The 12,538-nt window shown below is 35.1% G+C and overlaps 1 protein-coding gene across 1 annotated transcript; it reads right to left on the bottom strand.

Annotated features, from left to right (window-relative positions):
- Positions 1–292: 292 nt before the first annotated feature.
- On the bottom strand, positions 293–12,234 carry NTS (neurotensin). The gene is made up of 4 exons (XM_047788606.1): positions 12,021–12,234; positions 9,759–9,820; positions 3,586–3,810; positions 293–1,055 (listed from the first exon to the last, which is right to left on the bottom strand). Exons 1-4 carry the CDS (start codon positions 12,094–12,096, stop codon positions 903–905), a joined length of 516 nt encoding a protein of 171 aa, XP_047644562.1. The 5' UTR covers positions 12,097–12,234; the 3' UTR covers positions 293–902.
- Positions 12,235–12,538: the final 304 nt, after the last annotated feature.

Here is a 12,538-nt window from a genome sequence, read left to right on the forward strand (position 1 = left end):
AGCCCTCCTAGGGCCCCAGTCAGAGCGACCGTCCTGGAGGTCCCTACTGATGGTGGGATATAAAGGCTGGGAGGGCTTATGACACCGTAGCACAGTCTTAAAGGAAATTTAAGGGGAATTATTTCCAGGGTTTCTTTTGCATCAAAAATATTCTCCCAAGTGGAAAAAATATTAGTCACACAAATTCTTCGATGAAGTTAAAAATGAAGCTCTCATTTACTAGATATGAGGGGGGAAATTCCTATAAAGGGCACCTCTTCTAATGAAAGTAAATCTGCAAAGAAACATGGTTCTGATGGCTAGTTTTTTATTAGCTATGAAGTTTATTTAACAGAAAAGCAAATTCAGTTGATCATCCAGTCAGATAAGCATAATTAACAATAATTCATTAATCAGTCTTTGAAGAGGGTCCTATTTTACTACTGCTACCTTCTGCATATCTGAGAGACTTATGAGGGAGTCTTGGAAAAGAACATGTATTTCTTTCCATTCAATAAAACATTCAGTCAAATGATAAAACAGGTGCTATCACTTTGTTTTGGGTCAATGGCATGTAGGCTAGACTTTGCTGTAAGACTCTTTTCTAATCTTTTATAAGTTGGTTTGGAATGTCAAATATTTTGACTCTTTTAACAATCCATTAAGTGCTTTGCAAAATTACAGACATTCTATATGTGACTTAATTAATATCTACTCCAATTATACACAACACATCATGCTCAAGATCTGGATTTATTTGAAAACATTTAGTCCAGTTTATATTAATGCAGAAAAATCACATCTAATAAACCACAATAATAGAAGAGACAATTGCGTTCTGTCATAGTTCCACACAAATATATTTTTATATTTAATTAAAGGGTGATAAATCACAATCACATGTAAATAAAATATTTATCCTCTCAGTAGTAGTAAGAACCTCTCTTGAGAATGTAGGGTCTTCTGGGTTTATTGTCATACAACTGCCGTTTCAGGATGTAAGGAATTTTTCTCTTTATAACTTCCTCCTTTTCATTTTTGTCATTTCCAGCATCAAGAACATCTTCTTGAATCAACTGCAAGATAGACAGAATATGAATAAAACTTACACGTATAAAGTCCTCCGCTTCAGAGTATTTTTCTACATTTTATCTCATCTTGACAGTATGTGGATGAAATAAATGAGGTTCAAAGCAATTGAGTGATTTGCCCAAGGACAGGTAGCTATCAAGCGGCTGAGATAAGATGAGAACATAATTTTTCTGATTCTTTGTTCAGTGTTCTGTCTCGTTCATCAGGCTAGCCTTTAAAGATTATTTTTTAATTTATCAAGACCGTCTGTTAATACCTCCGATTGAAGGAACGCACAATGTAACTTTGAGTATTTTTTAGGATTCAATTTATGACAGATCAAAATATGGAAATACATCATGAGTCACCACCAATACAGAGTTTTTGAATCTAGCAAACCAAGTTTGTGTCAGAGGTCAATAGAATTTTATATTCAATTAAGTTAATTACTGATTTGACTTGAAAGCCATTCTAAAGATTCATTTCTCTGTCACAGCGGTATGGCTGTTCTACCCCCTTGCTCAGTTATAATAGAAATGAACATATGTAAACGCCCTGTTTAAATAGTAAAGATCTTTACATTGTGGTGCTTAATAATTAATTATTAAAAGCAAGTTCACATGCAAAAAACTTGAGGGGTTAGTCTCCATGTAGAATCTTGTCTAATATGTCATTGATTATGCCCTGTTCACTTCTTCTGATCGTACTGTTCTGACTCAAAATGTTCAAGTAGCATAAAAATATCTCAGAACCCTTTCCAGAGTTTTGCACATGATTTACATGAAATTAAAAAAAAAAAATCAGGAGTTCCCATCGTGGCGCAGTGGTTAACGAATCTGACTAGGAACCATGAGGTTGCCGGTTCGATCCCTGGCCTTGCTTAATGGGTTAAGGATCCAGCGTTGCCGTGAGCTGTGGTGTAGGTTGCAGACGTGGCTCGGATCCCTTGTTGCTATGGCTCTGGCGTAGGCCAGTGGCTACAGCGCTGAGTAGACCCCTAGCCTGGGAACCTCCATATGCCGCAGAAGCGGCCCTAGAAAAGGCAAAAAAAAAAAAAAAATCAATGCTCAAGATAAGAACTGTGTCCATATTTTTGATCATCTTCTAAACTCTGTGGTGGCTATAACTAAGACTGACAGGAGACTAAGATTTTAAACATAATCTGTTGCATTGAATCGCATTTCAAGGACTTTATTTCAACCCACAGCTATTCAATTTCAGAGAAGGAAAAACAGCCACTGACAGATAATCTAGTTCTGTGTGCATAAAGTCTGTAATTAGTTCTACTGTGTTCTGAATAATATTATTTTATTTTAAGTCACTCAAGAACATTTAAAATAGCTAAATTTTTCATCTTGTGTGCACCTGATTTGTCGGTACAATAGCTTATTGAAGGTTTGGGGGTTTGTTCCTGGATCAACAGCACATAGTTGGCATTTCCTGATGTGACAGTCTGTACTTTCCAAGTTTTAGTGATGTAGTATTTGGAAGAGAAAACCATTTAGCCGGAATTGGCATTAAGGGATAAACAATTCAGCAAGAAAAATTAAAACTATCTTTTTTGCAATTTTTGTTAAATCAGAAGATATTTTGTTTACAAGAATAAACACTAGAAGTTCTGCATTGCCTTTCCACTTTTCCACGGGGCATCTTTGTGACAGGAACTTCTAGAAATTGTTATATTAGCATGAAAGACACCCTCAGCCCTCAGACCCCCAAAGTTGATGTAAGCCCAGAATATGAAGCATGGAGCACATTTCTCGTAGGGGTTAGTCTGACGAGACTAGGTGCATTCAGGGTGGTATGGGCATAGACTTAAGGGTTAATCTGCAAGAAATGTTTCCCTTGGTGGGAAAATTTTTAAATTTTCATCTTTTTTTTTCTTAAAGCATTTTCATTTCTCTTTTCTCCTCCAAACAATTCCAAACCAGAGGTGTAGAATTTAATATAGCTGATTCACTTGTGCAGTATTTAATACAGCTGATTCATCCAGTCCTTTGCTGTAGTTCTCTGGACGATGAGATTTACCTGTATTAGCCATAGTGGACCTCGTTCAGTTTCTAAGAAGGATTTAAATACACCATCCACACATTCAATTAAAAATACACTTATATACATATCCCTATCATTTAGATTTGCATAATATATTCAAATAAAAATTGAACCTTTCGTGTTCTATGACTCAGTGTTTCTAGGAACATATTTTGAGTTTCCTAAATTTCTCAGGCATGCTGCCACCACCACCACCAAAAATTGTCTAAGCATGCCATACGGTTAAGCATAATAAAAGCATGTGGATCAAATCTGCCTTAAGATATATTCCCCTTTTAAACTGAGGCAAAGATACGCTGCTAAACTCCAAATATCTGAAGGAGACTTTGAAGATCTGAAGGAATGTTAACCTCAACACACGGTTTATTCTTCTTTAATATTTATGTCTTCCTGTTATGATAATGATGAGGATTTTAAAAATCAGTACAAATGAGACCTAACTGGTATGAGCATAATCGTATTCCTATTTTGTTTTTGTTTTACCTCCCAATGTTGAAAGGCCCTGCTGTGACAGATTTTTCGGAGCTGGTATATTGTCAGCATTGCTTCCAAGCTAAAGCCATCCAGGGCAGTGGGAAATTTCCTTCTTGTAATAAGCTCCTCCTCATGAAATTCTCCCATTTCCTCGGCTTGGCTGTTCAGGTTATTTATAAGACTGCACACATTCAGCAGGCTCATTTTCCAGGAGGGAACACTTGCTTTGCTTATCTGAAATGTAGAAACAAATAGTGCAATTAAAACTTGTGCCAGAAGAGTAAGAAATTTCTATTGTGCTAAGCCATTATCTTGTAGAATCTGTTACTCTAATAAAAACACTGTTATTAGTTTAGTAACTTCATATCGCAGAGCTGAGTAGTGCCAATACTTCATATCCTCTATTTTTAAAATGCAATAAAGTTACATGCATTTAAGCACATATACATAAGCAAAGCCAGCAAGAAAAGAGAAATTATAGTAAGCAGAAATACATGAGTATCTATGTGTACATCATAGGTGAAATATTAAAAATATCACTCTTTATTACACTTTATTGTCTAATAGAGCAGTGACTAAAATGATATTAATAGGTTTGGACAGTTACAATAGCTGGGACCATTAATCTACTTCACACACTAATAGTTGTCAAAGGCAGCATCACAGGTGACCAATTCATTTATTTGAAAATTATAATGTTTTCTAAAATAAACAGCCTTTTCTATTAAGATCTTGTCTGAAATCTTTATTACCGTAATGGATAACTTTCCATCTGTCAAATTTTTGGAGAACCTAAATGTGAAATAATGATATATGAATATTAACAAGTGTTGATATATTTGTTAATAATGATAACCAGTAACAAACATCTCAAAGGGCACAGATGTAAAGTACATATAAATTACTCCTAAAGGACATACCAAACATTTTTTTGAATGACCATAAACTTATGAAGAGAAGACTCAATGATAACAGTATCACTGCTATTGGTGTCAATTCTCTCTAAATTAGTCTCCAAAAATGCAATGCAATTGCAAACCAAAGTCCCAATTTGGGAAATGTGGGGACACTGGAAGTTAGAGGAGGGGATGTAGCAAAATAATTATAAGTTACTTTGGAATTATGAATGTGTGAGAACTAAGAAGATTCAGAAAAATAAAAAGGTGATACAGAGGGACTTAGTCCACAAGATATTAAAATGTGTTTTAAAGTTTCCATAATCAAAGAGTGATTTAATAGAGCAAGAATAAATATAAAACAACAAAAGAGAATACAATGTCCAAAAATTGATCCAAATACATATGAGGGTAGAACATAGAGCAGAGTTTGCATCTGAAGTCCTTGGGACAGTTGGCGATGAAGAAATCTTAATTTAGATCTAGTTAGAACTTTCACTGACATAGTATGATCTAACAATATCCAGATGGGTTAAATATGAGTAAAAAGAAAGGTATGTAAACATACTGAAATAATGTAAATTTGAAAAACATCATGAAGCAAATATCCAATTCAGAAGTCATAGATAACTTTAAATACATAAGTGTGTAAGTTATCTTTGGAAAATTAACAGCCTGCGCTAAAAACAAAAGCAAGATGTGTCGCAAAAGCTGCCACAAAATGTTACTATACTTAACACAGGTGGAGACCTTCAAAAAGAAACTGGCGAATGCCTCAGTTAAAAAAAATAAATAAGCATCAGGTAAGCTATATGAGCAAACAAGTCACAGCATCACTCATCAAAGAAGGTATATGTACAGCAACAAATATGTGGAATGATGTACAACTCGGCTACGATCCAATCAGAAGACGCTAAAAAGTGGAAGTGCACTCAGTGTACTTACGGGGATATGGAGAAACAGATACTTTTCCTTCTAAATATTTGGTGGCCTGAGTACACGTCAGTATACCTTCTTGGACGGTGTTTTGGCAGTATGTATTAAAATGGTCAGGATGCATACCCTTTGGTTAAAATATTACCCCAAGGACATGTAATCTGTGAGTACACAGATATCCACTATGGTGGTTTCACTCGGTTTGGAAATCCTTTCAACTATGCCCCTATGATAATAGGGTTATCAGCCACTGGATGAATTTTTCTGCTGTGGGAAACTCAAGAGGCAACATGCTTCATTGTGTGGCAGCCACACCTTATGTCTTGCCAATTAATGGGATACTACAGTTTTACATTTGGGAAGCTTGTCAGAGATCATCTGATTGAGTGTTTTCTAAAGTGTTGTCCTTAGAACACTAATTTTGCACCCACTGTTTTTAACAAAGACGGACTGTCAAGTAAATTGGAAACCTTGAGTTTAAAAGAAATTTATAGGCTTCTCAAATTTAGGAATCCCCATAGCTTTTTACCTGCAAATGCTCATTGTAACTTTTCAGTGGTGCCAACATCATAGCAAATCTTCCCCAAACTACTTGACCACCGTATGCTTTATTCATAAAGTCTCTCTCAGGACTTGTGTTGTCTGATTGTTTTTTGGGTGAGGAAATAGTAAATCATTTTATTCCCTTCTGCCAGTTAAAATAATCACTAAATCTGTCAGTACCACCCTCTAATGCCATATTAGCCCGTGTCATACAGCACAGCAGAAAGAGCATTCTGGACCTTAGGGTGTCTAAATACACATGTATTTGAGGACGTTTTGTATAAGGTTTGAACTATTTCATTTAAGAAAATGACAGAGACTCTGTCATTGATGCCATCTGAGGCAAGCTCTTCTGAGCCCTCTTCTGGACTAGGTTCTGACCTTGGGCCCGTCCTTGGTCCACTTAGTCCAGCTTTAGCAGGAACAATTCTGAGTTGAATCAGCCAAGATGCCTCATCCTTAGTATCTGATCACCCTAGATGGCTGACCAGATATCAGATATTTTATCAGCTTTCCATCCTCGATATGAGAATTCTGTTATGTAGTCTAGCAAGAATCCTCCCAGACTATGTCTGGTCACTTAGGATGAAGCATGATAATGGGAGAAACAAGAATGTACACATGTGTGTGTAACTGGGTCACCATGCTGTACAGTAGAAAAAAAATTGTATTGGGGAAATAACAACAAAAAAGGAATTCTAAAAAAAAAAAAAAGAAAAGAAGAATCCTCCTAGACTTAATATTTCCTCTTAGTGATTTTCCTTATGCTGACCTCCGCCCTGCTCCTTGTCTGTAAATCCACATCTGCCCTTGTTGCTTTTGGAGTTGAGCTTGATCTTTGCAAAGCCCCTGTTACAGTAGCTCCTCTATAATAATAATAAACTTATAGTAATAATAATACTACATAATAATATAATAATAAACTTGCTATCTTTAGCAAGTGTCACGAATAGTTTTTCTTTAACAATAAAACATTCTTATTTATTGAATTATTTTATGCAAATGTTTATATTAGACCTAAGCCTATAGATAAGAACTTTACAATATTATCATCTTTTGCTTTCAAAGTGAGGCAAACAAGAATATTTGTAGTTCTTATTTACCATCATTTGATTTAACTGTCTACTACTGAACACTATACTGGTCAAATTTCAATTGCCTTAATTAAATGGGACCGAATCTATATCTATAATATGCTGAACTTGAGTGTATTAGAAGCATTTGAATGGGTGAACTGGTAAATTCATGGCAAATTCAAGCATTTCACCTAAGTAAAAATAATTAAAGTCATCTGTGGTAGAGCCCTGAAGTTTTTATATCAAATACAAAAGGTGAGGGCTAGTAACAAATCCTAGATTTCCACTGTTAGTTCATAAATAGTTATCAAGCTCTTCCTATATATAAGGTGTTGAATTTGACCGTAGAAAATTGTCATTCCAACAGCTTTTTCAAAGCCTGAAGAAAACATACTGTACAAAGTTCTCTTTCTTAATAAAACTATACCACAGAACTAGCATTGATAATAAAGAGAATTGTATTGTGAGAAAAAACTTATTTATCTTCCACTTCTCTTCCAGCTTTGGAATCTCTCTTAGTCTTCTGTTGCCTAAGTGTATGTCCACATGAGTATTTCAGTGTCTAAACAGTTTCACTTTGAAATTGCTCACACATATCACCTTTAGAGTGGAAAGAAGAAAGCTGGAGCTTTTAAGAGTAGCATTAGACTAACATCAAATACTGCTCTCTTAAATTTTTAAAAATAGTCATTTGGTTAAAATAGCCAAAAGTTTAGAGGTTTTTTTTGTCTAGAACACTACAAACCCCAAAAACCAATTAAATGACATAGAAATAAGTGATAGTAGTTTTGTAAAGAACAAGAAATGGGCTTTTTGTTCCCATCTAGCTGCAAAATTGGGGTAATTATGCTTTTGGGTGCTTCCTCAGCATAGTCTGTATTTTACTTATTTCAAGTAAAAAGGGGGGCAAGATGATTCAGTTTGTCTTCCATGACCTGTTTTAGAGATACAACCTATGACTGGAGAAAAGAGAACCATTTCATCATGTCTGTCCTTTGCTATGTATTTCTCTTAAGAAACTAAACCACTCGCATACTGGAATTGTTTTTCCTTCGCAGTGTCTTGGCCTGAAAAGGAATCATAACCTCTACACCTACATTTTTACAAACTAGCACTCCCCAAACCATACCATATTTTGGAGATTCTTTACGTGTCACTGTAAACTTTAAATCATAGAGGTAAAATCCCTGCCAAGACACGAAGGCATTCTGATCTGTCCCATTTTCCAGAGCAGACGATTGACTTCATCCGCCTACCTGTTTTTGAGTTGAAGTCGTGGTAGTTATTGCTATTCTGATGGTGTCTTCAACAAGGTAACTGTTATCTTAAGGTTAAATATATTTGGTCACTGAGTTTTAATGGCTAAAGGAAATGTGTTCATCCTTCATAGAAGACCTGCCAAATTGTGGTAGAAGAGATTTCAGCGTGTTCACCTTTTTGCAGATCTGGGCAATCATGGGAATATGTATGTGCTTAAAATTCACCAAATGTCTTTCATGGGCCATAGTAGAAAAAAAATCCTCCTTAGCTTTCAAATAATGTCCTACACTCTCAACCATACACAAAATGGGTATTTCCCCTTCACACGCATTATCAGACATATAATTTGAATCTCCTTATATTCTAGGAGTTGTTGCACCTGGAACATGCTCATACAATTAGGGAAGAGAAACCTGAAGTGGCAGGACCTGAGTTGAAGTATTGTTTCCAAAATTAGACAGGAGTTTTGAGCATTTATTTTCCTCTCCTCTGTTGAGTCCTCAGCCTTGATGCCAGTGTTATAACAGTGACTGCACTGGGTAACTGCCTCGCCTCAAAATGTGTTTTTCTTTGAGAAACATCTTTTTGTTGTCACCTCTGTTCCCTAACTCTACATGTAGGTACACACTGATTAACGCACTCAGGGTAAATCAGTGTAGTGTGGTAGAGTGATAATCGGGTATATTCTAATTGACTTTTATTCCTGGGTACGGGCTGGAACTTAAGGAACTTGCTTGCAAGACCCCAAGAGAGGAATAACAGAGTACGGTACCAAGTTTTATTTTATTCAGTGAAAACAATGAGCAGGTACAGATAACATTTGTGCTATGAGAAAATTTTAAATCCAGGAGTAGATGAAATGTAAATGTCTAGGAGATCATAAACTCCAATTCCAACATTTAAAAATGAGGAAACAAAGGCAAATAATGGTAACTAACCCCCTTGCTTAATATCCATTAGTTCCTAAGTCACAGCTGCAGAGTTAGATCTCAAGGCTACTGGTGGCCAGTCTGTTGCTCCTCACTCGCTACCGCTTTTCTTTCATGGGTTTCATCAACTTTTGTCTTTAATTTAGAAACTCCGTTTCACTTTTCCAGATATTACAAAAAAGGCAAAAATGGCACTTAGTTTCTGTTTACATATTAACGTGAGGCCAATGGACATCATCATACACAATGTGATTGGAATGGAAAGCGGGCTTTTAGAAACAAATTTGCAGGCCCACGTAAATAATATATGATGACCTAATTAAAAGTTCATTATAATGATTTACAGTCCCTATAATTTCTTTCTCTGTCACATCAACACCCTTAATCCTTTAAATTTAAGGAAAAGTTTCCCAAAAAGGGACCGCCTCCCAATAAACTCTTCAGTCTCACTGGGAAATTATTGCTATAGGAAAAGGACACTGTGTTTATAAGGAGAGTGAATATGTTTTCCAGTCCTTGGTTTAAAGAAAAGAAAAAGTTACCTTTGATGTATGCATATTGGTCAATAAATCTGCTTCTAACGCTTTCATTTCCTCTTCTGAATCTGAGTAAAATCAAAACCACATGTTACTATATAATCATACATCATATAATTGTAGCAGAGATTTAAGATGAATCTCAAAAATTCTGTCTTAAAAATTTATTGTCTCTCCTATGCATTTATTCTCCCTAAAACAGTATTCACAGAACAACAGTTACAGTTTTATTTTAGGCTATTAGAATAATAAAAACACTTTTAAGAAAACAAGCACGTGATTTTATGCCAAGAGAGCTACTGATGATTTGGAATTGTTGAATCTCTAAATGTCAGTGTAAAAAAATTGATTATATTATATAATAGAGATTTCATCAATATGCTGGTTCAGTTTTACTAGCAATAGTTTACATATATAGAATATATGCATATTGATTTTTTAAAACAACATAAAGAAAAGGTATGTACAAGACACTTTTCAAGACAAGACCAAAGGGAATAGCATATTGATAATTTTAGAATAGGAAAGACTCTGCAATATATTTAATTTCAGACGCTGTTTTACAAACACACTTAGAAAGATTTGTTTTTATACATTAAACAAGAATTTAGAATTATGTGCTCTTAGCAATTTTATCACAGGCTATCAAGGAAATTGCTCAAGCACAAGTGGAGCTGTCCATCAATACATGTGCAATAATGTTGAAAATGGATTTCTGATTTTTTTAAAATAACCTTCCCAGTTTCCTCTAATGGATATTTTACAGGGGAGAAAATTTTAGAAAATACCATAAGGTAATAGAAATAAAGTTCTAGACCTGACAAGATGAACTAGCTCATACTCATTGAGCTATATATATATATCATAAAACAAAGCAGAAATTAAAATGATTCTGTATTTCTTGCAAAAGAGAAGTGGCACATGTGTTAAATTGTACCAGGAACTAAATTATACCAGAGACCTTTTTCTCCTATTTTGTAGAGGTCCAATCTGTTTTTCAAGAAGAAAGATTAATTCCTTTAGCCATTTGTCAAAAATGTATGCCCAAAATCTTCATACATTTTAGCTTATCACAGCAAGAAATTTCCAGAGTTAATAAACACTGTACTTAATCAATTACATTTTTCTCACATACTCTAAGTATACCTTTAAACTCATGTAACTATTAGGTAAAATCATTGTGGGAAAGTTGGTATTTTTCTCATAAAAACATTTTCAAGTTAGAAATTCAAGATCTTTTTCTAATGATAAAAAGAAACTTAAAATGTTAAGTAACATTTATATTAATTTAAATAAAATCATAGGAATTTGAATGAAATATTTCTGTGTCACATTTATAAGATACAACAATATAAAGCAGGTTAAGTGATTTTTGCTGCCCTTCTGTTTTTTTTTTTTTTTCATTTTGATGTGATAAGTTATTTTTCAAACATTAATTGGAGCACATTGCAATCATTAAAATATTTCATGTTACTCTTTTAAATTTAAATCTTATTTTCAAAGTCAGCTATTGATAAATATTTAGCAATGTATAGTTTCTTCTTAATTATCACATGCAAAATACTCTGCAGGGAAATAATTTTTCTTAATATAAGAATGACAATTTTCCAGTTACATCCTGAATCAACTTAAATAACATGCAAAAAAACAGTTAATAGTATGCCTATCTGTCACATAGAAAAGTGACATTAAATGTATTTGTAAAAGAGCTTGTTTTTTTTTTATATTTTTCTAGAAATAAATTTCCACAAATAATGCTTTATTCATTTGTTCATCAAACATCAATTTTTACTCTATCTTAATACACATACAACTAAGACAATAATTTGTGGGAGAGAGAAGCCACTTCATCCTGAGAGAATGAATGAGGACAAGATCAAGCATCCCAAATGGAATCAGTTTTAATTACAGGTTTTCACTTTCTCACATTTCCTTCTTTGGGTAGTGGCCAGCCTGACTCAAGTTTTACATATTTTGGTTTTCTCTAGTGGTTACACTGCAAAGGGGGCCATGACATGTTTCACCAAAATCCCTTTTATTATCTCTCAGATTTACAAAGGAAAAAGAGATCTTTCAGTTCTTGTGATCATAAGAACAAAGCAAGAAAATACCTAGTTTCTGCCACTCAAAAGCCAATCCAGAATAAGGGAGAGACTCTTCTCCCTGGATACATTAATGTAAGTAGCAACACACTGCAAAACAACAACAACAACAACAACCATTAAAAGAAATCCCTTCAGGGAGTTGTGAAATGCAGAATGAGCTTACCTGAGCACAGAGTCCAGGAGCTGAAAGCCAGCAGTATCACACACACCAGCTGGATTTTCATTCCTGCCATCATCATCTTGAGCCTTCTAGCAAGCCAAGTCCATAAACATCAGAGACAAGCTGAAGGGACTCTTCTCGCGCTTCCTCCAGCCTCCAGCTGACTTTGGAAGTGACTGAACTATGAGAGATGCTTTGACCCTTCCCTATATATGTATGCCGGGGATGATGTCACGAGCATCTCTTCAGGATGTGCCCTTCATCTTCATCCTCCCTCTGCTCCCCACTTCCTCCTCCCCTTTCCTTTGTCCCCCCGCCCCTCTCTCCCACTCCTGAACCTCCAGTGAAAGTAACATCGTCCCTAATTGCTACTGCTGCTCCGGATTTCTGACACACAGAAGGAGTCATTCAAAAGCAATTCTATATAGAGCCTTTGGGAAAAGAACTTCCAGCACCCTGCTTTCCCCATTTCCTCTCATTCCCTGACTCTAAATTATCATTTTGATTTTGTGAAGCATGAG

Source organism: Phacochoerus africanus, chromosome 7 (genome assembly GCF_016906955.1).
Source record: "Phacochoerus africanus isolate WHEZ1 chromosome 7, ROS_Pafr_v1, whole genome shotgun sequence".
NCBI lineage: Eukaryota > Metazoa > Chordata > Mammalia > Artiodactyla > Suidae > Phacochoerus > Phacochoerus africanus.